Source organism: Hippocampus bargibanti, linkage group LG01, assembly GCF_051943395.1.
Source record: "Hippocampus bargibanti isolate YZ-2025 linkage group LG01, ASM5194339v1, whole genome shotgun sequence".
NCBI classification, from domain to species: Eukaryota; Metazoa; Chordata; class Actinopteri; order Syngnathiformes; family Syngnathidae; genus Hippocampus; species Hippocampus bargibanti.
This window is the reverse complement of record NC_142734.1, coordinates 32,879,937-32,907,873: the sequence shown is the minus strand read 5'-3', so window position 1 is coordinate 32,907,873 and position 27,937 is coordinate 32,879,937. Positions and strand designations below refer to the sequence as shown.

Here is a 27,937-nt window from a genome sequence, read left to right as displayed (position 1 = left end):
AGCTGTATCTTTGAAAGCAGAGAGATGGGGAAACAAAGGATGCATTTGTGACGAATGCTGCACAACTAGTCAAGATGAATTTGAGGGTGCCAAACGCAATGGCGTGGCTTCACACATTGATTCCCGTTTCATCTCTCCATGCAAAGACTTGGAGCACCATTAAAATGATAGATGAACACATAGCCGCATAGATTTATGGCGTGCACTCAGAGCAGCTTCAGCAATAATGACTCCGGCTTCGTACCCTTATTTACTCAGTCTTTCATATAAATGCAGGAGCTATATACAGAGATGTATGCACTTCAATCATTTCTCGGCTCATAAAGCAACTGCCACCAGTTCTTTATATAGTTATACCATAATAATTTAAGCAAACACTCTACTTACTGTTACACATATTTTGCAAGACCAGTATAATTCAAGCAATATTGAAAGTAAGAGTTGCAGTTGTAATATTAAAAATTGTTTTTCTTTAGTTCAAGTCCAATGTGGTTCTTTAGGTGAAAAAAGGTTTTTTAGGTGTAAAAAAATGTTTAAACTATGCATACAAATTGGATTTCAAGTCGAAGAAATGGTGCAGTGCTTTGGAAAATTACCATATATAGTAGTTTGATACAATACGAACAGTATTTCCTTAAATCTCAAGAGATTGGCTGAAACACTGAGAAGCTGGACGAGGTTGGTTCGGAGGGAAAATTTGAGGTCAACATAGGCAACAGCCAGCTTTGCACTTGCCGGTGGTGTACCGCAAGGTTCAATTTTAGGTCCAATATTATTTTTCATTGGCGTGCTGCCCCTTGACCAAATTATTTAGATTATATTAGACTAGTATATTTATTAATCTTGCAGTGGAGAATAGTACATTTCACAGCAGCAAAGTCAAAAGAACAAAAAAACTAAATAACGAATAATATGACAGCTCAAAGACACAGAGAGTAATTCAATTGTGAGCACTTTCTGTACCCTCTTTAATGCCTGAAGCAGTTCTAGATGAAAGGAGAGGACCAAAGCGTCCTTTTAACCAGTGGATCAGGGACTTCATGGTGGAATGTGCACATCTGCCACGAGCTAAATATTGAAAGTAAACACGAAGCTGTTGCATCCATTGATGAAAAGAGATTGTCTCACATCTCCTGTCCCAGGTAAATCCGATTCAATTCCAAGCCGCGACATTTATGGAACTATATTTAGGACCGTTAAGTGTCCCTTCACTGCTTTATGCAGATGACACAGGTATACTGTCCACTGAAAAAAAAATCTGATGATTCAAACAGGTTACTAATAAAAGCCACAGCACATATATTGAATTTAACATTGGGGGCAAAAAGGCGACTGAGTGATTATCATATCTTCGTAGTTGTGATGTTCAGGGGTAAAATCTGGGCTCCGTGTTTCCTTTGGAGTTTATGCGTTGTCCCTGCGTGTGCATCGGGTTTTGTCCGGGTACTATGGCTTAACCTCGCATGCTATTTAGGTTAAATAAAAAGTATATAGTCTCATTACATTTACTATGAATGTGAGTGTGAATGGTGTGCATTCATTTGGGCTGTGCAAATGGATGGACACCTGCCGAGGGGGCTTTGGTCCAGAATGTACCATGCCTCTCACCTAAAATTAGGTGATGCAGGAATAAGATCACAGCCAACCAGAGACTGCAATAAAAAAATGTCCCCTTTTCACAATCTTTCAATGAACATATCATCTAATGAAGTCTTAGAATTTGCATTATTCAATTATCGCTGGAAATCAGAAAGGATTAGGTAACTGACAAAGAATCACATCAACAAGGAGTTTCATTTGAATGGAGTTGGAATCACGTAATTCTTATCAATTCACATCCATTCATCCAGAACCTTAAAGAAAAGTATAAAAAAAGGATGAAGGTATGAGGACTATGCTATACGCCACAAATAATGAAGCTGCTCTTCTCCTCTAACAGTAAAAAAAATGAACATTGCTCATCAGACAAATCAGGTGGCCAGTGGTTATTGTAAAACGTTTTTTTTCCTATAAGATACGACTGCCCTTGAATCAGTTTTAAAAGCTAAAACCAAACAATCCGCAAACCAGCTACGCCAACCTGGAGAGTGCAGCATACATTGGGCATCGGTTAAAAATTAACGGGAGACATTGTCAAGGTTTTACAATAATACTTAACTGTATTTATTATTTGCTGCATTTTATTTCATATATACCTGCAGCTCGCCAACAACCTTTCAAAGTATTTGTGCTGTCCTTTGTTATGCTTTTCCTTTCTAACCGCTTCATCCTTGCCTTGGTGATTGTACAGAAAATAACAATGTGCTATACGGTCCGTGGAGTCTGAAAATCCGCTAGGCAGTAGCAGTTTTTATGTCCTAGCGTAACGGTGAGTGCATCAGTGCTCAAGTGTTCAATCATTTGGTGTGTGACAAAGAGCTACAGACTTTAATTTATTCCTGATGGCCCACTTAAGTCGCTTCGGCAGTTTTGCTTCAGTGTGGTGGGCTTCGGTGCAGTGTCTATTATGTGTAGTGGGCATTAGTGCATTATCAATGATGTTGCACAAGTTTGTATTTTTGCAAGCACCTTTGGGCAAAGAAAGTAGCATGTGCATGAGCAGGGCACAAGCAAAAAAAAAAAAAAAGTTGAGCGGTAAGTCTGTTGGATTGCTTTGTGTGAATGCACCGCGAGATGCTGTACAGCACGGGTGTCAAAGTCAAGGCCCGCGGGCCAAATCCGGCCCGCCACATCATTTTTTTCGGCCCGCGAAAGCAAATCAAACTTGTTAAATTCCATGATGATTGCTAAAATCTGAGCCAAAATTTCATATTTTTGGATGTCAACCACAATAAAAGTCATTATTATTGACTTCAGATTTGAAAACGAGTTATTCATTAATTTGCTGTGTGCTCTATATGTAAATTTGAAGGGATTTAAACATTCTAATGGGTTCCCCAAATTCATAACGGCCCTCGAGAGGAAACCATAACTACAATGTGGCCCGCGGCAAAAAATGACTTTGACACCCCTGCTGTACAGTCTTGTCAACGTTAAGTAAGATATAGTGATTCACATTTGCTCTAGGAATTGAAATTTTAAGGACTAATCTGTACATATGACACTGTAATTGAGCATCGGCCAGTGACTTTGTCTAAGTGTTTCACAATCATCATTTGCAATTTTTCACAAGTAGGATTCCATCGCTGATGATGCTTATTCAAAATGAGGGTCAATCTGTCGTCCCACATAGCAATATTGTACACAGACTTATAGAATCAGATCAAAATCAACATTTTACTCCCTGGTGCTTTCTACTATCTTTCTGACTGCTTTATTTACTGTATACGATAGTTGTCCATGTTAAGCGCTTTGTTACAGCTTTAGCTGTTGTTACAAGTGATCTCTCACTATATCATGACATGTCAGTATAAGCCCAAGGGTCAGTTAGCCTGTCTACGTGCGTGCTTTACCACACGCCTACATAGCCCAAATGCGGAAATGGTGCGTGCACGTAGTCCATCTGTCTAGTAACCTTGACCGTACACATCCCAACATGCTTGATCCAGGAAAATATATACACTTCAAGCCTCCGGTGGTTGAAACATACGCACATAATCATAAGCTTTGGAGCACTTTCCACATCATGGCAAGAATAGCTAGCCACCTGTATACTAGAGGGTTTCTTGGGCTCTTCTCAGCCAGCAGATGTGGTTGGGGAAAGAAATAATGATCTTGAGCTGTTCTATCTATTGTGAGATTGAGGGAAGATGTGTGTTTTTTTTTTTTTTGGGGGGGGGGGGGGGTGGTAAAGCAAAATCTCACTAACTGCATGTTCTAGGGCCAGAAATGGGTCCAATAATATTAACAGCATAAATTGTGATTGAGTCGGATAACCACACATTCAAACAAAAGCAGTAGAGGAACATCTTAAGCTAAGTCACAAATACATCACAGGAGAGGTTTTGGCCACACACAAAAACAAACAAATAAATACAATCTGAAATACTGAAACATAAAAAAAAAAAAACAGTTCACAAAAACTTTATATTGGAAAATAAAAATCATGGTGAAACATCAAATTGTATAGTGCTCAGACAAAACATCATAGAAGCGGTGAAAGGAAAAATGGACTGGAGTTGAACAGGTCTTACCTTGGGGCCTTGTGGTGATTCCGGAGACTGAATTGCTTGGATGTCATTTGAACCTGCAAAATATATGCACAAAAACATTGAATCGCAAATTCAACATCAGCCTTGTCAAATTAAATCCTTCGCTCACATCTTTAACTCGATGAGATCGTGCTGTGCATCCTGAGCCACAATGGGATACTCTTTGAATGACAAATCAATTCATTACGCAACACCATTGAAAAAGAAAAACCCTCTTGCGTCAAAGTTAAAATAACATAGTGAACAACACAATAGGAGCCATGTTTCCTCAAAGCTCGTGAAAAGATGACGTTCAAGATCAGGATATTAGTGTGGTTGTACACACAAAGCACCAAATGCACAAATAGTGAGAAAGAGTGACTTATGCTTTGCCTACAAGATGCAGTGATTAACGATTTTCCTTTGCATATAGTAAAACAAAATGTCCTAACTGATTGTTTTCACAGCGCATGAGACAAACCAAAGATATGTACACTTCATAGCAAATGAATCCACCTTGAAAAAAAACATGACACCAGTTTGATTGAGATGTCTTTCTGACTCGAACAGTCGACGATTCTTCCTGAAGTATTTGCTTGGTCGCCATGGTAATTCCAGAACGAAAGGTTTCCCACCATCGCCTCCTACTCTTTGTCACGCTCGGGATCTCGACTGATCTTTTGGAAATTGCTTGGTCGGCCCGGGGTGTCTCGCTGTGGCTCCCATCTGTTCTAACAACATGCACACAGAGCAATGCTGGCTTTCTGGCACAAATTTGGTCGTCCATTACCTCTCATCAGGAGACTTTTGGCTTGATGGTGGTCAGGTTTCGCTATTTTTTTTTGAGTCTGTGGGAAGTACGTTTAACATCATCACAATGGACTATTCATTTCTTCTTGATCAATGAGCCCGGCTGTGGCCAGTGTAAGTGTTGATATGTGTGCATGCAGTTATGCTGAAATCATTCATACTTCACTCTGGTGCATTTGTTCTGTGACCATCCTTGTATGTAAAATGATATATCACCAACGAAATTAACAAAAATTGTATTCATTTTCCTGTGTGGAGTTTGCATGTTCTCCCTATGCCTGTGTGGGTTTTCTTCGGGTACTCCGGTTTCCTCCCACATTCCGAAAATATGCATTGCAGGCTCATGAAATGTTTTAAATTGGCCCAGGGTGTGACTTTGAGCGGCAATGATTGTCTATCTGTGCCCTGCAATTGGCTGGCAACCAGTTGAGGGTGTCGCCCCCACCAACTGTTCCTAATAATTTGAACGGTCGGACTCCCTGTTTGCAAACATTTTTTTATTTCTCGGACAATAAAACTTCAGGTAATGTTTTTCTTCATGGATTCTTGAATTTTCATGTCCATATACATTATTTGCTGTATACGTGGTAGCATTTTAATGTACTACAGTAAAGTCTCGTTATATCGATATCGGATATATCGATAGTCCCGGTTATATCGATACTATTTCTATGCACGCACGGAGAAAATTACATGCAAACAGGGTCGGATATATCGATAGTCCCGGTTATATCGATATTTTTTCGGACTCCCTTGAATATCGATATAACGAGACTTTACTGTATATTGTAAGTAATTATTCTCCCATTGCCAAGGGATTCTTTAATTGCCGTACTCAGTCAATGAAGTGTTAACAACAACCCTTTGAAAGTAAAATAAAAATCACTCATTTTAACCATGCATGAAAACACACAAAGCCAAGGATAGATGATTATTCTTAAGTGTGCCGAATTAAAGAAATGTCTTTTCTCCTTTCAACAAATGCTTGAAATCATTCCAACCTCTTGGGGTTTGTTCAGAGGGCACTCTGTTCTGTGTGGTGCCATGAAGAGGACCCAAAACAACACTATTATTTTCTCCCACATTAAGTTAAAAGCCTCATTAAAGGGTCCGATCATTGCGAATATGGCCGGGGTCGACTCAAGTTATTCGAGCAGTCATGGGCGTTGAGTGACTGTGTGTTATGTTTACCACAATTTTAATCTACGGCATTTTACTGCCAGACGGAGTACAGTAAATACGCAGTTTGGACTTCAATAAAGAAATGCCAGACAGTCGCACATTTATCTTTAGATGTGTGCAGGATGGAGAATATCTAATGTGGATTTCAAAACGCAGGGTTCAAGAGTTATTTTCGAAGGAATATTCCCCTTAATTGGGGACGATAAGGACAGACTTGCTCGTTAATTTAAATTCACCAGTTTAGCAAAACTCCAGAAAAATCTGGGGGAAAAAATAAATCAGTGGCAAAGTTGTGTTCTCTTGTCACACTTAAAATAAAACCATTTAATTTTTGGTACAAACACATAACGTTCACATGGTACATAATGGCAGTTAACATGTTGGTGCGGCCCTCGATGTCGACAACAGTTCCAGTTGTCACATAGCATCAAAGGAAAATTAATTGCCCAGCAGGAGATTTTGGTCGATAAAAATAAAAGATGTTATCAACGACTAGCTTGATAAAACGGGTACGGGAGTAATTCAATAAATTTGAAGCTCTTAATAGGGTGAGATGTTTTGAAGAGTTGCTGTGGATAGTTAGCCACTGTTGACCTCTTCGACATGCAGGAAGGAAACAGGCAAAATCAAGTTTAGCCGAAGTGTTTGCACATTGACTGCGGTTCCCTCATGCCTCAGTGATGGAGTGTGCTGATCCTCAACGCTGCATAGCGGACACTGTTTTACAGGACATGCCAACTTGAGTGGTGTTGCATCACTTCATTTCACATTAAGTCATGGGATTCACATACAGTGAGACCTCAACTTACAAACACCTTATCTTACAAACTTTTCATCTTACAAACATCAAATTTATGAAAATTAAACCTTATAATAAGCACTATTTTCATAATACACACCCACCACGGCTGGCGGAGTGATCTTCGGTGGAAGCACACGACCGAACAGCACCAGAGGTTAAGTTACCAACAGTCCCTATGAAGGTGACCTCCTTCCATAAGCCATCAACGACCAACAAAAAGGTAAATAAAACTTTATTTTACAGCACAGTTTATTTCTTTAATTACAGTCCTCATATAATGCGCCTCTCTTTCCAAACAGCAATTCCCTTTGACCTTCGACCTCCAACGCCATTCCATCAAGCCATAAATGGCCATCACAAATGTAAATAAAGTGACTTTATGATACAATACAGTGTATTTCTTTCATTACAATACAATAGCACATTTATTATACATAGAATAAGGTATGTTGTGTGTAGTTTTAAGGCTTATTTAGTTGAAAAGTATATTTTATGGAAACCCGGGAACGGATTATTCCCATTTCATTGGTTTCCTATGGGAAATTCATTTTTGAGATACGCACTTTTCGCCTTACACACTCTGTCTGGGAACCAATTAAGTTCGTAAGTTGAGGTCTCACTGTATAGTCATTGAGCAATGGCGAAAAAAAAGAAAACCATTGAAAACCCCTCCCTTTAACAGTGAGTCGATATTTACTTTGAGTGGGCGATGAGGATGATGGTCCCTGTCGTGATGCATCATCCAGCTTTGTTTTCGGAGATGTCTTTGGACTGGATGTTGTTCTGTCCGAACAGGGCGACAGTCGAAATTTGATCATATCCTAAAAGGCAAATGTGTAAACATTTTAAACAACATATCAACTGAACAAATAAACAAACAAAAAAACAAATAAAACATACATAAATAAATGAATAAACGAATGAGCGAATGCATAAATACATAACTAAATACATACATAAATAAATACATGAACACATTAAAAAAATAACAACTATATAAATACATTGGGAAATATATAAGTGGGTGAATAAATAAACAATCAATCTAGATAGGGCGGACGGACAGACAGACAGACAGACAGACAGACAGACAGACATAAATACATACATACATACATGAATACATTGCAAGCAAAAGTAAATAAATACATAACTATACATAAATATAGTGAATATTTAAAAGTTGTGTCAATAAATATATAATTTTAAAATTGTGTCACAAAAAAATACAGTAGAGCGAACAATTACAGCAGACAAATATAATTTAAATGACGAAAGAATGATTGTCCGTTGCTACATTTAATTGGGTTCATCCCAAAATAACTCCCTAGTTCCTTTAACCCCTCTGGATGCACGTGCCACTTGTGTAGGTGGCCCAAGCACCTTTGAGTTTTGTTCTGTTTGGTCTGTCTCGTTTACCTAGACAAAAACATTCCCAAATGTGAACACTGTCATTTTCTAAGCCTTTCAACTGTTTCATGTGTTACCTGAGTTGCGTCAGAGGAGGAGATTGGCGCGGCATTCTGAGTTACGGCTGAGTTGTAGACCATGACTCTGAGAGGGTTCGGCTTGGAACCCCCTTGCAGAACAAGCTGCATCTCATCGCCCTTCCAGTTTGTCTGCTCCTCGAATGGGCACAGCATTGCCCAACGGAGGCACTGCAGGAAGGCTGCCCGGGATGTTGATGTGGCAGACAGCTACGTGATGAGAAAAGACACAGGAAAGCAGATATTACTGGGAATAAAATCCATAAACTCTCTCCATTTTCTCAAACTATGAGTTGCTTTTCCATTCTACCAATTCCACAGAAAGTGCCTTGATCACAACCTCGTGCGTCCACTTTCCCACTACGGTTTTTCATGGCCATACATACAGAGCACATTCATTGTGTTTAAGAACAATACTTAACCATACTTTGGTTTTCACACAGTGTGTGCCAATGAATAAAATTGTGACGCTTGTGGTAAAAATGTAAGCAATGATCTCCAAGTTAGTGCTATTCGCAGCTCATCTTTACCCTCGGGCGTCTGAAGGTTCACTTGTCTGCGTTGCTGCCACCAATGGATCGTTGTCGTCACCCTTGGGTGTCTGAAAACACAGCCTGGAATTTTGGCGATCCCCTGGTCCGACAACTTTGGCCCCCGCCTCAGGGGTAGTGGTTTCAGATAGCTGCTAGTCGGCTTAAAAAGCGAGACAACGCCAGTGAATGGACCCCATTAGCGGCCAGCATGCTGATATTTTTATAACAAGCTTCACTATTTCATTTGCAGCCCTGTCTCACTTGCTTGAACTCAGAAATGTTTTTTTTTTGTCTCGATGAAAGCTGCTGTGCTTTTGATGGGCTGGCAAATCATGAAACGTCACCCGATGAATTATGGCGATTCAAAATATGGACTTTGATTCACAGCAAAACCAGAAGCTAAAACTCACCATTGAAAGTATTCATCAAGTGAGCTGAAACGAGTCTGAATGAGTCTTAAATTTGAGAACAACGGCCAGAATTAAACTTGTCAGGCGTGTCCTCAATTGTCAAGATCACTTTCGTTAAGTAGCACAATCCTGAATCACTTCATTCCAATAATTACAAATGAGTGATGTACAAGTTGATATACACTCCGAATTAACACAACAGTAAAACCATAATTCGTACTTTAAATCGTCAACATTTAGTTCATAAACTGAGACGCATTTTTACGCTGCATTAAGACATCGTGAGTGGCTCGGCCTTGTGTTTGCATGTCTGAAACAGATGTGATAAAACTACAACTCAACACTCGGATGCGAAAGGAAAAAGGTGTATTTAGAAATCGCAGCAATCCGAATGGTGTGTCACAACATTGCATGCAGTTGTCGACATGCGTGGAAATATTTGAATCATTTATTAGTTCACCTCTATCGCCGAACGTCAAGTATAATTTAATGTGCAATTCGATCAATTTCCACAGTCTCCGGTTGCATAACAAAGCTGTGTGGAGTTTTCAATATAACTTCAATATTGACTTTATGAAGGCGGCAGACAATTCTTTCAACTACCGTCACTGCTTTTACCCTCAGTATATGGAACCTAACATTTAGGTCACACATAGACTTAAGGAAAGCTTTTCTGTGGATGAATATGATTTACAGTCTGTGCCTTTGCACCACTACTTCTCGATGGAAAAAAATTCCTTGGGCCGGGGGAAAAAAAGAAACAAGGGGAAAAAGCCTTTAGCTTTAAATCCCCCGCAGGGCGCCTCTGGCTTCTTTTGCTGAATCGATTAATAAGCTGGTCAGCTTCATATAAGTTTAATCAATCAAAGGTAGAATACACGAGACGCAGAATACACAGGGATCCTGATAGTGGCTACTGCTCAAAACAAAGTGAAACCCATAATGGTTCAAACAATACCTTTGATTCCCTTGAGTCCATTTATTCACCATAATGATACACTACAGGTCATCAGTCATTAAAAAAAAACATTTAATACCTCAATGCCATGCAATTACTCGTGCCTTCTGTGATCCGATGATATATGGCAGCATGTGCTGCTGGACTACAAATGTGGAAAGAGATCAATAATACCAGTTCTCCACATAAGATGCTTAGACAAGCTAATGAAAAGAATTTTGTATTGTCAGTCATAGAAAAACGGGAGACATTATTTTATTTTATGTTTTTATTCAGTCAGTATAAACGTTTTTTCACGCCGATATTTTAAAATGATTCTGTTTCTGCCCATTTATAACTTTGGATGTCTTCCATGCACTTTCAGTGTTCGGACCACCGTAATCTGATTGATAATTGTGCTTGTGAATAATAATTACTCACAAAAATACATTCGATTTTGCTATTTCACAGAGCAGCCATTTTGAAACTTGTTGTCCACTGAAAATGGCACCACAGTTCCAGAGCTAGCGAATGCCACATGACCAACCCCAGAAGAAAGGTGAGCCGTCACATCAGGTCCAGAACTCTTGGGCACTATGATGTCAATTTCAGTCGACAGCAAGTTTAAAGTAGTGGGGGCACAAAAAAATGTTCTAAGGAAAAGTTAATGACTTGACCTGCACTTTAAGGATTTTTGTTATCTATCAATGATTAAGACACAGCGAGTCTAAAAAAGTAAATTACTACTCGATATCAGTGTTATATCAGCTACAACTCAGGAACACAACACAATTAAACTTCAAACAAAAAGCTTTTTTCCAATTGTTATTTGTTGAAATTTAAGAGTCATTTTGAGAGTCCCACAAGTGGTAAGTGAACTGGGGAAGACATTGAAGGTGGTCCGCAAACATAAAAAGGTCATTACATAAATGCTCAAGGGTCTCCATGGAAACTGCAGGTAAGCTTTTGGCTTTCATTCAAGGCTTAGAGAAACACCGCAAAGATTTCTAAGATGTTATTCTGTCTGTTTACATTTGATGACTCTCCAGTGTTTCACACAAATTAAGTAGCAGTGATTTGCGGATCAATATTCAATTCCGATGGAAAGGCTGCTCGCTTCAGACGATGATTTGACCCAACTCCACCACACTCCCTTAGTAGTGAAAGTCCAACACTCACACAGAATTTGAACGGCAGAAAAATATAGGGCAGCCATAAAGCAGTCCGTGCTGATGTTATTCGAAAACCTTGTGTGGGATTAATGCCACATTTGAGACAAAACATTCCAAATGCATCTTTTCAATGTTGTTATTCACTTTTTAGTTGATTTATTTGTTAAAGATATAGTTTGAATGTGGTATCGTATTTGGGGAAAACGGTAAAAATCTGAAAGAATTTAAAAATCCACTTGTTTCAAGCATAGCAAAAATAAAGATCAACGTGACTGTCTAGCACATGAGCAAATATGCTCTTCTTGTATTATTCAATGAATACGGTGCTGCGTGGGAGTGATTCGGGGGCAGAAATGCTGGCTGAGCTCGAAGAGAATCAGAGAGACAAAGCACCAATCGGGGGCCCTTTCTACATGGATGCCTACAGCCTTGGAGAGAGACAGAGAGAGGGAGGGGACAGCAAGAGCGGGGGAGAGAGAGAAGGACATAGAGAGGGAGAGAGAGAGACAGAGAGAGAGAGAAAGCGAGACTGAGAGACAGAGAGGGACAGGGGGGGACAGAGAGAGCGGGGGAGAAAGAGAAAGAGAGGGGACAGTGAGAGGGAGATGGAGAGAGAGACAGAGAGAAACAGCGAGAGAGAGAGAGAGAGAGAGAGAGAGAGAGAGAGAGAGAGAGAGAGAGAGAGAGAGAGAGAGAGAGAGAGAGAGAGAGAGAGAGAGAGAGAGAGAGAGAGAGAGAGAGAGAGAGAGAGAGAGAGAGAGAGAGAGAGAGAGAGAGAGAGAGAAAGAGGGAGAAAGAGAAATTGAGAGAGACACAGAGAGAGAGACAAAGAGAGAGAGAGAGAGAGAGAGAGAGAGAGAGAGAGAGAGAGAGAGAGAGAGAGAGAGAGAGAGAGAGAGAGAGAGAGAGAGAGAGAGAGAGAGAGAGAGAGAGAGAGCTTTGTATCTGCCAGACACTTAGCGCACACCGTTCAGTATCCCAATCGACAGGGCGGCAGAATAGCTTCTTGTTCGACACTTTGCACAGAGAATGTAAGTGAGAATACGAAGGGGAATAAGGCATGTTGAGTTAATCTGAACATTTCTACCAATGCTTTATATCCTTTGACCATGCTTTACATGTACATGCGTGACTGAGATCAAGAAATGCATGATTTATTCATGATCAAGCGGAGGGATCGTTCAAAAGCAGTGTAGCCACACGGAAAGCAAAAGACAATGTGGTTTAAAAAAAGGGATATTCTTCCCTTTGAGAAGAAAAGCCCATAGCGTCATGAATCCGCCATCCATTTAAACACAGAGTTTTTGTACTGGGGAATGATGTGATCTACATATGAACTGTATAAACGTCAGAGAGCTCAGGGTATGGAAAAACAGGATTAAAAGAATTGCACTGGGACTCTTTCGTTGTGGGTTTCAGTAAACAATCAGGGATAAGAGTACGTGGTGAAATTCACACACGGGCTTGTAATCCATTCGTACAGAATCCATGTTTAGTCATACACAAAAGCCTGGAGGATGACAATGAGACATGCGGGTGGAGGTAGTTTTGAATGGCGTTTTCATCGACAGAATGGACTGTCGGAGAGACACCACTGATACGCGCATGTGACCGTGAAGTGTTGAAAACATACAGTTAGTGAGCAGGTGTCATTGAGTTTCAATACCAGATATACTTTGGCATGACATGTCATGCCATCAACTAGATAAGACATGTTTGTGGCAGTAAAATAAAATGGAATTGAAAAGAAATGGCGTGAATCGTTGTATCATTAAGACTTTGGATACAGAAGAGAGTCATTCAGGGGCAAGTAAGTCAAGGCTTTACTGTCGAGTTTCAAGCAAGTGCCTTCAATTTTATTCCAAAATTTAAAGGAATAAGGGATCAAGCATATACCAGCTTTGTTAGCTGTGATAACACTTAAGCCATCTAGCATGCTAACTTATGCACCATCTTATCCACTCATCAAAGCTAGCTAGACTACGGACGGACAGACAGATACTGTCGAGAGACCGAGAGACAGAGAGACAGAGGAACAGAGGGACAGACGGACAGAGTGAGAGAGGGAGAGAGGGAGCGAGGGAGCGGGGGAGAGGGAGATAGGGAGAGAGGGAAAGACAGAGACAGAGAGACGAAGAGACAGAGAGACAGAGAGAGAGAGTGACAGAGAGACCGAGAGTCCGAGAGACAGAGAGTCAGAGAGTCAGAGGGACAGAGGGAGAGAGGGACAGAGGGACAATGGGACAGAGGGAGAGACGGAGAGACAGAGAGACAGAGAGACAGAGAGAGATAGTGAGATAGACAGACAGCCAATTAGACAGATAGACACATAGACAGGAAAGGGAATAGAAACAACCTGGGGCAAAAATAGGTAAGCACCATGTGTAATTGCTCCAAAAGGCAAGGGGAAGAATCAACCTTGTTTAGAGATGTAAAAAAAAACAATATTTCAGTATCACTAAAACACTAAAAACATCTGTCATCTGTCACCACACCATATAATATAAAATACATGAAACTTCAGGGAGGAGGAGGAGGACAGTGAGTATATGGGAAATTATCCAAAGGTGACAGACTGTAAATTCTGATTTTTACACAACTGAAACTCCATTATCCTTGAAAATGGGAGGAAGAGTCATGAAACGGCCAATGTTTACAAGCTGAAGCCTTAATAATGAAAATGACACCACTGATATTCGATCAAAAACTCCAGCGAGAGAGCTCGGATGTTGGATGTACCTTATTTGTCTCGCACTGGAGAAATTTACATTTCACAGCAACAACGTTATGAAAGGAAGAGGAAAGGAAAGAAAGAGGCATATTTTATTGTATTTATTTATTTTTTAAACAGAGATATTTGCGATATGAGATGTGCTGAGAATTTCTGCTGGAGAAAATTGTCAGGCGTGAGGCAATGAACGTTTTCCGAGAGCACAGTGAGAATTAATCCTAAATTAGGTGATGTGAACACTGACGGGAGACGAGGCCTGCAAGGTATTACTATAACCACATAACTGTTGGGGTCTTCGAGTCCTTATTTTCCCCCGGAAGACGGCAGCAGGCGGCAGCCCAGAGCTCCAAGAACTGTAGTCATACTCATGACAACGAGAAGCCTTGTAGAAAGGGGGCTAACACACGCTGGGATCATTAACTTAAGAGCACTAAACCATTCACATTTTCATCCATCTGCATGAGTAGTCAAATGAACCCAGCAGGGTTATAGTGTGCGGGGAAAATGAGGACCTTGCCTTCACTCACAGCTTCAAGGAGACACGCTTGCAAGGCGTATTTCATGCGTTCACATCTTGAGGATATGCATATTTTTAACAAGGTTTTGCATCTTCTTGAGACGGGAAGAAAATTAAAAGAGGGAATTAAAAATAATGACGCCCATGCACAACGACCAGTAAGATCTTTCAAGAAAAAAAAGTGCGTATATTGCAATGGCTCTATCGAATACCTGATACTTCAGTACTGCGAGGTCGACCTGCAAACCTGCAAACCATTGGACACCGGGTCACCCTGTTGCATTTCGTACTGGTCATATGTCTTCACCTATGCATAGTTTTGTTCTATGTTACGCCTAATTCAAGTGAGTCATTGTCGCAATGGAAATCATTATGTATTGTATTGTACTCTATTGTATTGTATTGTATTGTATTGTATTGTATTTGCAGTGCTTAAAAGGTGTGCAGGAAGGTTGTGATTTAGCTTATACAAAGTGCCCCGGGGTCACATTTTCGTGTGGAAATGGCATGGCTATAATTTAAGTAGTCTGTAGTGAGGTTGTGCAAGTCTTGACATGACGCAAACAGGCCACAAAAAGCAAGAAAATTCACAAGCAGCTAGTCAAGCATTTCGAAAACGAGAGGAAAGCAGCACTAGGCGGGCTGAGATGTCCTTTTGCTTTAAAACTGCACGAGGGAGAGCAGATTGATAACTAACTGCGCAAACCGATTTTCCAACAGATGTTCAAGCCTCAGATGTGTTCCCATACGCCACTAGCCAGTTTATACGCCGGCAGTTATTCGAATCGGGATTGAGGCTCCTCGAGAGTGCGAGCGCGACCTCAGTGTGCGGTGACCATGCACAAAGCAGACATTCAACGTGCAAACATTATCGCCAGTTTCTGTCTAGCTTCTAGGGAGACGCATCCGTCTGGAGAGATGGCACTGCTGGCAGACTGTGACAGGGTACGACTCACTCTGGGCCTATCGTGAGGGGAGATTGATGTACTCCTCAGTGGGGGGAGAGCTGACATTCATTTTAATTAGACAGGCGCAATACTGTCTCTGTGGCATATATATATATATATATATATATATATATATATATATATATATATATATATATATATATATATATATATATATAATCCCTTGCCTTGCAACTCAAACTTTCCTCTGGATGTACGAGTGGGAAACAAAATAGTACCTTGAGGTAGAATTGACCGGCTAGAAATGCGCTACAAATCAACCAAAAGTAACACTTCCATACCCTGATTACATTACCGCGGTTAAGCTGTTTGATTAACATTTAATTAACATTTGCGTGGCATTTCGCATCAGAGACGCACAAAATAGAACGGGTTTCTTTGATTGTGAGGTCAATGACGGAGAGAGGCCTTCACAGTCGATGCTGACGATATATGTGGTCAAGAAAACCGGGACAGAGATGGAGATCGGGGCTTATAATCGTAAACAGGGCAATTTAATGAGCAGGTTAGTGTGGGAGCTTTTCACTCTCCAAACATCATTAAGACCTGCATCACCCCGACCATAACCACGATCACTGCAGGGTCCAAGACATGCACAATTACATACACAACCACATTTTTTTTGGGGAGAGAAGTGGTATGAACACACGACAATCTACACAATATGTATCAAGAGACGATGTGGCTTAGAGGGGAAACTCTACACAAACACCTTTAATAAACTAGATCCGCTAGAGGGGTCACTGCAGAAATCTTGAAAATCCTTGTATGTGAATAAGATCATGATGGGTCCATCTCAGTAAATTCGGGTATCGATAGGGATATATCGAGGGTTATATCGATAATTTCTAGGGGCACGGAAGAAAGCATGCAAAGAGGTCGGATTTATGTAGCTGGCTCGAATTTTTTAAGATTTCTTGATGGAATTACCATATAGTTGCACGATAAGGCAGTTCAAATTATAAAGCAAACATTTTAAATGGCCTTTTTCAAAACAGTTTTCATATTTGTGGTACAGTGCATCATAATGCGTATAGAATCCAAGCCTCGCCAATGGCTGTGGTTGTGTTATACATCCACTTGGTGGGGCAAAGCTAAAGGGAATACAATACAATATGCTACAGCTTGATTTATATCAAGCAAAGCCATGAAGAGCTAGTCACAAAAAAAACGGATATTAGATTTAACAAGAAAAATGGCATTACAAAATAAACGCAAGACAAAAATTAGGAAGGTTAGTGAGTCAACAAAAAGGCACGCAAACCTTGTGGGCTCACGTCCATAAAGGGGCTAACTATCCTTAGAAGACTTGCTTTTTTTTTCTTTCTTCATTTACTCAGTGGTTAACTATCTTTTTGGGATGATCTGTTTCATAATGGGACAAAATGTGAAAAAAAATTGCTGATCTAATTTATTTTTAAACTTGCCTCAAAGCCTCACATCTGCAGCAACACGTCTTCCAGTTTTGTGACACTGATTCATGGCACACAGCATTCTCAAATTACTCCAAAATGATGTTCGGTTGCCACCGTAACAGCTAGCTGGGAGTTTGTCATTTATAATCAAAGCAGACTGAAATAGAGGACGGCAACCATTTTGCTCTGAGTGAGGAAAAAAAAGCTCCAGTCTCTGCCTACTGGTGATCCTGTTTTGTGTTGTAATGGTGACTTATAGAGCAAGCAAATGATGAAGATGTTGCTTCCAGTCCCATTCTCTGTCTGTCAAGCAAAATATAAGAGCTCGGTTAAAAGAGCACAATAAAGACGACTTTGAAAGGTCACATGATAATGGTTGGACTTCCTTTGACGCCCGGTCGTCGAAATGTGCCAATCCTCAAACCCAGTCAGGGTTAAAGGTGAACATATGATGTGCTTGACAGGCACATTCATTCATGGTTGTGAATGGAAAGCTGTCACCATCCTCTTTCAGTCACACAAGTTGGATGTTAGAGAAGAGCTTGAGAGAGCTGTCGATCATGCTTTGAAGGAAGGGATTTGTGATTGCTCGTCACTGAAGTGCTAAAGACAGAAATGCAACAGAAATGACCTTTGGAGTTTAACCCCCAATTGAAAGAAAATATAAGCAGGAGAGAAAAAAAAACAATGTGAATCAAAACAAAACGGTTCAGCTGTAATTGATCGCCTGTCTGAAGTTCAGTTAGTATTTGGCATTATCTTTGTCTTTTTTTGGCAGATTATAACCTCTAAAAAGAGTACAATTGATTAAAAGCCGAAGGTTCAACTACAAGTATTCCTCATCAAGGGGAAGTGATCACTCCACAATGATTTTTTTGGAAACCTTTTCCACTTAAACAAATGAAAATAAAGCCTGGAACAGATCATTTACCATTATTGTGCTGAAAAAAAGTCTTTATTTTCTGCCTCTATGCGCTATGAGTTACAATTTCAACCTACAGGCACACATTCCCCGTGTGAGCATTTTGGATGATTGCAGCCACCTCCTTGCCATTGGGAGAGTTGAGTTTAGTTTCTTGGCAAAAAGACAAAAGGACCCAGAGTCACTTATCATTTATCATTGATCCAAGGTTCCATTAGTGATGAGCTAATGTGTGTCATCATCAGAAAGGCAGACTTTTGAATAAGACCACATGCCATGTGACTCAATGGTGTAAAGTAATTGATAGTCAGAATACAAGGAAAGCTATCATTCAGACGTCAATGGAAAATTGTCACAGTAATTACAAGGAGCATGTCTTATACTTTGACATGAAAGGATAAAACATCCTATATTTATTTCATTTTTATTTATTTTTGTTGCCTGGAAATAAGGACCTAATTGTGTGAGACATGCAAACAACAGCAGTCCAGAAAAGACACTGGAGAGGAAAATTAGCCCAAAATGTGAAAGGAAGTCACCATCAAATTGTATTTTCTGCACGTATAATGTGCTCCGGATTGTAAGATGTACCTTCAATGAATAGTTTATTTTAAATGTACAGTAAAGTCTCGTTGTATCGATATTCTCGGGAGTCGGAAAAAATATCGATATAACCAGACTATCGATATATCCGATCCTGCGGCATGTAAATTTTCTCCTTGCGTTCATAGAAATAGTATCGTAATAAGCAGTACTATCGATATAACCGATATCGATATAACGAGACTTTACTGTATTTTCATATATAAGGTGCATTTGCATTTTTAGGCACATAGAAGCTACAATTGTGGCTGGACTTGGGCTATGCATCCACTAGATGGAGCTACGCTAAAGTAAATACAATACAATACACATACAATACACTGAACTGGTGAGAAACACGGGCATTTTTGTTGGTAAAGACAAAGGTTTGTTCTAACCTGGCAGGGCCTGGCTGTGTGTGAAACAATACTTGGTGATAATGTACAGCTGAAAAGTTTTGTATAACTAACAATGAGTCATTCGCGTGTTTACAAAGGCTTTCTAGCTTTGCATTTTTTTAATTATTCACAGTTAATTGTAATATAAAAAAGGGGGCAATTACTTTTTCACACAGGGCCAAGTAGCTTTGAATATTTCTTTTTCACCGCAGGGAAAAAATGCCATTAAAAAAAGTTGCATTTTTTTTCACCGCAGGAAAAACAAATGCCATTAAAAATGGTCTCTTATGTTATCTTCCTCTGATATTTACATTTGCAAAGACGGAAAATATTTATTCATGGCACTGTTTATTCAGTGGTGAATATTTCTAGGTCAAGTTGTCATTATTTTTAAAGGTTATATTCCATTAACTTTTTTTTTAGACATCACCATTTCCCAGGGTGGTGCGCGATTGTTTTGGTTTTTGTTTTGTATAATAACACAACGTTACGGATTTCTATGCAACATGTAACAATAATTGTGTACAATATTTGCTTTGGAATGCATGTGATTGATTCTTTTAAAAAACGCCAAAGGATACCGCATTGTCCAATTTGTTGTAATGCTCTGAGGAGTGACAAAGCCATTGGATCCTAACGTTCCATCCATCCATCCTATTAGATTTCAAATATGTGTATATGCCATGTATATTCTTTTCTGATTTTATATTTATATTACTCGTATTGAAAGCTACACCGCACAAACCATTATAAAATAATCCAGTCAGCGGCCAACGCATCACCATTGTGAAAGCAATTGGACATTAACTGAATAGCCTCAGAACACAAACTCTCAGGGAATTGCCAAAGTCTGTTGCACATTTCTGAGAAATCAGTGATAAAACATACAGATTGTGTCAAATGTTAATTTTCAAAAACACATTTTAACAAGGCCTTGATTTGTATTTGAAGAGCCAATGGTGGCAAGAAGACCCAGCTCAGAGCTTTATTATAAAATGTTTTCAAGCAGCGCAAAGTGCTGTTTTCTGCCTAGAAGGCTCACCTCAACTCAGTACCTATTAAACCTTAAAAGAAAAAAAAATAGAGGCGTGGGAATGGGCTTTTGGGCAACATGGCACATCTGTGACACCTTTGTCACAGCATGGGGACATGGAGAGTGTCACATCACACTTCTTTTTTTTATGGTGAACGTGAGTGAAATTCCAAGGCATCACCATTGTCATCTCCAAGAGAGACGGCTTGTTCTCCTATTATCAATTGACACCCTCAAGCAAGACTGTTGATCCGCATGTTAACAAATCCACACAGGCAGCACAAACACTCCACTCCCACGCAAGACACAAAGGATTCACGTCACCTAAATGCCACATCGAATAACTTCATCAAATGTTCAGGCCCACGAAGCTTCACAGTGGTGACGTAAAATGTGTTGGAATAACGCTGAAATTTTGAGTTTGTCCATCAGGCCCAAAGACGCGAATACAGGGATGTACATTTTGCCATTTCCTCCCACAGGCCAATACGGGTAAATGGCATGGGTTAAAAAACAACAATAATAATAAATGGACACCCAAAAGTCACTACAATACATTTCCCATTTCATTTACATAGCCCATCATATATCTGCTGAACTTAAAAAAGGGAGTAAAACTGAGCGAGGAACATTCCATTCAGTGGGAATCCAAAAATCGGACACCTCCATGTAAATGTGAGGGCTATTTTTTCTTAATAATTATAATAATAATATCACATTTCATTTATAAGCACCTTTTAAAACTCTCAAGGACACACACTGTCCTTCCTCTGAAAAGTGAGCTAGGAAAAAAAAAGGGAAGAGAAATAAAAGACCATTAGAACGAGTAGTCATGTGTGACCCTTTTCGAGATGATACATATTCACTTGTCTGGTGTGGATGATGAAATTTTGATACTACATGGTGACAATAGCCTTGAGCTCAAATCGAGGGTTTATAGATAGTTTTAGAACAAACACAGAGTAGACAAGTAGGAACATGTTACCTCCTTGACTGCAGCCCTTATAATAAGCATCGCCCCATGCGATTCACAAGAAAAATGTGCTGGTCAAATTGAACAACTTGCTCCCCCAAAAGAAGTCACTGAGTTGAGTCATTTGGAAGGATCATCGTAGGCAGCTGCTGTCTGAACTAAACATATTTTTTGTATGATTTTCATTTTGAGCAAATCATCACAGTCAGCTATGTCAGCTTTTCCCTTCAAGGGGTTGCCGCAGCGAATCAGTGTCCTCCATCTTCAGAGGTTTGATTCGCATGTTTGTTTTGGCCAAGCTTTTACGTCGGATGCCCTTCCTGACACAACCCTCTGTATTTATCCGGGCTTGGGACTGGCACAAGAAGACTTATGTCCCCTTGTGGCTACAGAACAAGCAACTCGCTCAGTAAAAGGCTCCCAAACACAAAATGGTCAGTGGCACAGCAACAATCAAAAAAGCAAAAGTATTCTCACCGTAATAGTATAATAAATAAATAAATAAATAAATAAACTATTTGATTCGTAAATATATAGATACATCAAGAAATCAATTATTTAATTAATAGATATCTAGATTATTTAGTTATAAATAAATAGGTATCTAAATAAATAAATAAACTATTTGATTAGTAAATAAATAGATTAATCAATGAATCAATGAGTTAATAAATAGCTAGATCATTTAATTATAAATAAATAAATACATATATACATCAATAAATACACAAATAAATAAGTAAACAAACAAATACATACATAGATAAATGGGCGGTTGCGTTGTGTCTTATGGCATCTCCAAGTTAGGCAAGGAATGCAAACTCATATTGTGGTATCATTACAGTACTGTACTCATACCACAATATGAGTTATTTTATATTTAATTTCATAAGTAACTTTACAAGCTTGTGCAGTCACAACTACGTTAATAAATTTCAGAAAAATGCTACTGCTCACATTTTGTGGCAATCCCCTAATTGATATGTAGCTCTTCTGGTCGAAAGAACGTTTTGGATGGCTGGGGAGTTGGAGGTGGGAGATGCTTAAGCAGTTAGCAATACCATCTAATGGAAATATATGCAGCTAATTTGATTAGCTGGCAACATATTTTAGGTGAGCTACAAACGATTGATGAAATGGCCACACTCGCCATGAATATGTAAACGCATGATGAATGTCACCTGTCAAGTGAGGCAAAGTTCCGTTGAAATTATTCTCAAATGTATTTTCCTTAAAGGGCAACCGACGTCACTTTTGTTTTTTTAACTGACATCAGAAAAACGTTTTATAGCATCTAAAATACCCAAAACACGCAGTATGATCTTTTTATTCAAATGCAAAACACCAATAAAAATGACTTAAAGTGTCCAAAATCTGCAAAAAATTGAGCTGCGAATTGGGCATTTTCAGTAAGTCCCGCCCCCAGTTCGTGACGTCACGCCAAGACGTCTTGCATTGCTGGAGAATCAAAACAATGGCTTCAGATTCGGAGAATATGCTTTCTTGTTACACATCCAGTTATGAATATGATTCAAATAGTTCGGAAGAGGAAAGCTAACATGTTTGCAATCGATTAAAGAATTTACTTCGTGCCATTTTGAGGCAACATTGGGGGGAACTGTCTCACCCCAAAAAAAGAGGCACAAAATGGCGACCTCCTGTGGCCATCTCCGTTTCCACAGGCTGATAAATTCCTTATATAGAGCTTGGACGCCCTCTTCTGGTGGCTTTTGGGTGCAACACGAGGTTGTCAGACCGAACAAGTACGGCAAAATACATTGACGTGATGGAAGGACTGCTACAATGTGTCTTTTTTTTTCGGTCAGGGGCGTTCCTTTAGTGACGTCACGTACGGACTCGTCACCAACTCAAAAAAACGAGTTCCTCAATATTTAGCGCGAGTCTTAAAACGGAAAATATAGCTATATGCGGTGGAATCTTAAAAAATACGCTCAGTAGAAATCATTTGAAGCCATTTTACAAATTATGGACACAACTTGTCCGGAGACGTCGGTTGTCCTTTAAGTATGTGTCAATACGTGCAATCCATCATATTTACATCCCGCCCCTTACCATCGTCTCTCGACCAATTGGAGCAGAGAAGACGTACTCCAGCTGGAAGACAACCGCAATGGCTTGGTGATTGATCAGCTTGAGCTCCAAGTTGCTGCGGAGGCCAAGCGTCTGGGGTACAGGTGATGACGCTGAGCTAAGGAGATAACCACACCCGCCCATATGAAAGGGTCAAAATTGAGGTGAAAAAAAAAAAAACAAACACAAGTGATCATGCACATCCACCAAATTTAATGACAGACCACTGCTTCAATGAATACAGACTCGTGAAAGGCATGAATCACTGCCTGGAAAGAATAACGCTTGTTTGCTCAGCGTGCGCTAGGAAAGAAACAGTAGCGAGCGCGGGTAGCGTTTGCCATTCACAGTTTGCATATTCCATAGACGAAAGCAAACTGTGAGTTGGAGTAAAGTCAATGTTTGCCTTTTTTTCACTGCATGAACCACGAGATGAGAGGTGATCTCATCCTTTATTTAATTATAGTTTTTGTCCAAATGATTCTATGATATTTGATTGGCAGTACTGACTTATGATATCAACTTTATGGATGATATAAAAGCAAAATTGTCTCAAACTATTGAAGGGAATACTTGTGGGATTTTTTTGTAAAAAATAATAAGAGGATTGGAGATTCATTAATCACTCTCAAAGTGAAGAAAAGTATTACCAGTCATGACTAATGAAATCAGAAATGTGGATGCAAAACAGTTACATGTATCAATATGCTGTTTTTATACTTGCACTATGTAGTTTTTTATGTCACATTTTAGCAAAGTTACAGTATACACCTCAGTCCTGACATTTGTATTATGCTTAGAATACTTTGTTTTTTTCACCCTCCCCCCACTCCCTTTCAAATTGCTGCTGTGGACAGCAAATTTCCCCATTGTGGGACGATTAAAGGCTTTTTGATTCTGATATACATAATTGACAAAATAACTGCATAGACTGCTGCTACTAAACTATCACACAGTTTTTAACTCATTAACTTCTTCTTCTTTTCCTTTCGGCTTTTCCCTTCAAGGGGTCGCCACAGAAAATCAGTGTCCTCCATCTTTAGAGGGCTTTGTTCTTCATCGTTGACATCGAGGAAAAACTCATTCACTGCCATTCACAAATTTATTCGGGAATTGAAAATATGACGTAGAGTGCCATATCCTAGATTTGTTTGGGTTTTGTTTTTTCATGCGTGGGTTCCAGTAAAGCGCTGGCCATGGCCTCTTTTTTATTTTCCACAAGGGGCAGCATTTCCATTTTTTTTCACGTTAGCGCTTTGTTCCAGCTTCAGCTGTTGTTAAAGCGCTATATAAACCAATATGTATTTATTGCATTTTATTTTGGACAGCCAATTTTTTGGGTTATTTTGGTCTCGACTATGAGGACTTCATCAACGCGGAACATTGAAAGAAAGCGATATGAGCAGATATCATAGCACAAATGAGTTTAAACACGATGGACATAAAATTAATCCATCTGTGTTTATGTAAAAAATGTACTCACCTGTCCTTGGTCTGACTACTCTGTTTGGACACGCCGTCCATTCGCCCTTTGACCCCCGATAGGGGCTCGAGCACCATGATCTGCGGTGTATCAATGAAACACCAGCCATTGTGGACCCCGACGTGAAGCCTTCTTTCCTGAATGATAACTGTCTTTATAGAGCTTTCTTGGGTTGGCTGTTGCTGAAAAATAGAAATTGACATATTGTCATTTCAGGATGGTCATACATCGGACTAATTTCCAACAATCAGGGAATCACTGCAAAAATTCAAAAAAATGAATAAAAATGAATAACTAAATAAATACATAACTAAATAAATAAAATGTTGCATAAAAATGGAACATCAACATGCAATATGCACAAAGTACAATTGAGAGCTGATCTTGAAATGTCAAAAACAATTTGCTTCAGGACACCGCCGACCTTCTACAGGAAATGATCAATTCAAGAAAATAAACATCCCAAAATAATAATTTCCAAGGTCAAACAGCTCGCTCTCATACAAGTTTGATTCCGCATATCGACATTGGCTCCTTGACATTAATAACCACAAACAATAGAAAATTGATAGTAATGCAATTGCTTTGTGAACAGCGTCGAGCGTAGTGCTCATTTCCTTTACATTCCAGAAACATATCCAATTTCAAATGTGAACGCAACGCGTAGAGGATGTGACGCGCACATGCACAAAAAGCACAATGTGGAGGGGTGATTGATAACAGCGAAGGGGGGTGGTTGCCAGCCAATCACCGGGCACACAGAGACAAACAACCATCTGCGCTCAAACTCACACCCAGGGACAATTTGTAGTGTTCAATCAGCCTGCTATGCGTGTTTTTGCACGGTGGGAGGAAACCGGAGGACCAGGAGAAAACCCATGCAGGCCCAAGGAGAACATGCAAACTCCACACTGGGAGGCCGTACCGGGTCTTGAACTTATGACCCCTGCACTGTGAAGTCGGCGTGCTCACCACTCGACTACTGGGCCGTCTTACTCAATTACCGTGTCTAATAAATGAAGCGGCTAGCAGACTTAATACTAGCCCAGCATTTATTTCACCTCATGCCTCAAGTTTATAGCAGGATTCAAGTCACGTTTGTCAAAGCAGATTCGCGGTTGATGTCAGTGTCTCCAATGGTGGTTGGAATTTTCATCACTGACTTGCGGTCTCACTGCGTCAGGAAATTCTATGTAATATTTCAAGTGTTCAATGTAGTCAAACGGGTTGGGGGTCTTGGCAATTATCTCCCAAATGAAGTGTGATTATGCATTTATTTGTTTTCAAGAAAAGTGTATTATACATACCGTATTTTACGGTGTATAAGGCATACCCATTTTCTTCAAAAGAAGTCTGTGCCTTATATGTGAAGTCATATTGAACCACAACAGCTCTGGCAATTACTGTCCGCAGCCACAGAGTCCATTTCCCCCTGTAGACGAAGTCATGCGTAAACCCAGCCTCTATGCTGCGCCTTATAATGTGGTGTTCCTTATATTTTGAAAACTTTTACATATTTATATAAATTTGGGAAATAAATGTTAATTCCTTGAAAGTGCGCCTTATAGTCCGGTGCGTCTTATAGTCCGGTGCGTTTTATAGTGTGGTGCGCCTTATATATGTAAAAGGTCGGTAAATCCGGCCGGTAAATCCACCATTTGTTGGGGGTGCGCCTTATACTCCAGTGCGCCTTACTTGAAAAGTTGGATTTGTTGTGTAAATGCTCACATCCCACTTCTTCAGCAATACGCAGGAGTTGAGCGAGATATCAAGCAGCAAGGAATAAAAATAGTGTGTGCCTGTATGTTTGTGTGTGTGCCCGTGTGGCAAGACGAGGTGAGTTCAAGCAAGATGTTTTCCAAACAAACTGCTTAAAATAAGTGAAAAAATGTTGTGCGGGGACCTCGACTGCAGCTTCACTACCACAAACAAATTTCCACACACTGAATGTCAACTTTCACCCCAGAGTATAGCGTCCCACTGAGCTCCCCTCACCTTCTCCTCTCCACTTCAATCCCATCCCTCTCAACACATCTTCCACTCCTACACTCCTACTCGCATCCTTCTTTTCTTGCCATTAGCTCTTCCTGTCCCTCTTGCTGCCCCAGACTTCTCCACATCCACCCACACATCTTCTCAATCACATTTGCATTTCAAATCTGCTTTGTTGCCTTCCTCCTTTGTCACTTCCAAGAAGCAACAGCAAAGCCCTATCTCCCTTGTCACGGAACAAATGACATCATATACTTCTTGTTTGCTTCAAATGTACAAATAAATTCTCTTCGTTTACCACCTTTGCTATCGCTTGATATCGTCTTGCTAATGAGGACCGGTTGACTGTAGCATCTTGTCCTCTCATTTGGGAACACTGGATTTGGTTCTCCTGCCATATCACCTGAACCGATGCCTTCATCTAACTTCTACGTGAAAACTTCTGATCTCGCGTTCAGTGGCAACGGGAGAGATTCGGGCAATCCAAATGAATATGCCGGGTTTCTATAATGAATCCCCAGTAGACGTTTCTTAAAGGGCCGCTGCGGTACGTTTTGTTGGAGATGTCTTTTCATTTTGTTCTAGGGTGCAGTGACTCACCGGCTCTGTGCTCACACAGTACGTATGGAATGTTTGAACCGCGGCGGCTCTCGTTTGGCGTCAGGGGGGTGTGACGCGACGGTTTTCCAGCTGGATCGCATAGCGTCGACTCCATCCAATTACTGTTTTTCACCTACGCCACGCGCCAGAGGTAACACGATCGCTGACAGAAGAGTATAGCATCTATTTCAACACTAAAATAGCTCAGCGACTCCGACAGGGGCACTTAATCAGTGCCTCAGTAAACAATAAGAGACAAACAACTTACAATTCCCTAGTTGTATGCAACACAGGTATTGGGGGCTAAGCATTGAAAAACAAAAATGAATACCTCTAGAACTCACCCCAGAAAAAATGGCGGAGACAGACAGTGTGTTGAAGTGCAAAGCGATCAAAGCATTATAATTTAAAAAAAAAACATTCTAAAATGATTTGAAGACCTATTTCACTTTTTTTCAATTGGTATAATCACTGTTGAGTGACAATTTTCAAATCTTCCTTTTTCCATATTAAGTTGATTTTCTCAACTGGATCAATCATGTAGTTTCTCAAGTATGAAACAAGGAAAGAAGAAAGAGTGCCCAACTTCCATCCATCCATTATCTGCCGCTTATTCGAGGTCAGGTCATGGGGTCAGCAGCTTCAATAGGGAAGCCCAGACTTCCCGCTCCCCAGCCACTTCTTCCAGCTCTTCCTGGCAGATCCCAAGGCGTTCCCAGGCCTTCTACCAGTTGGGACATGCCTGGAACAACTCACCAGGGAGGCATCC

The 27,937-nt window shown here is 40.1% G+C and overlaps 1 protein-coding gene across 5 annotated transcripts in view; it reads right to left on the bottom strand.

The window, feature by feature from the left end:
• Positions 1-27,937, bottom strand: part of nphp4 (nephronophthisis 4) — a 111,095-nt gene that overhangs the window by 51,615 nt on the left and 31,543 nt on the right. For all 5 annotated transcript variants that reach the window (XR_016116875.1, XR_016116877.1, XM_089011825.1 and 2 more), the window contains exons 7-11: positions 24,577-24,758; positions 23,076-23,211; positions 8,412-8,621; positions 7,622-7,745; positions 4,134-4,186 (exon numbers count right to left, since the gene is read on the bottom strand). Coding sequence is in view for 3 of the 5 variants with exons in the window: in XM_089011825.1 (XP_088867951.1) it covers positions 4,134-4,186; positions 7,622-7,745; positions 8,412-8,621; positions 23,076-23,211; positions 24,577-24,758 (705 nt within the window). In the remaining 2 variants the exon portion in view is untranslated. The remainder of the gene's footprint in view (positions 1-4,133; positions 4,187-7,621; positions 7,746-8,411; positions 8,622-23,075; positions 23,212-24,576; positions 24,759-27,937) is intronic.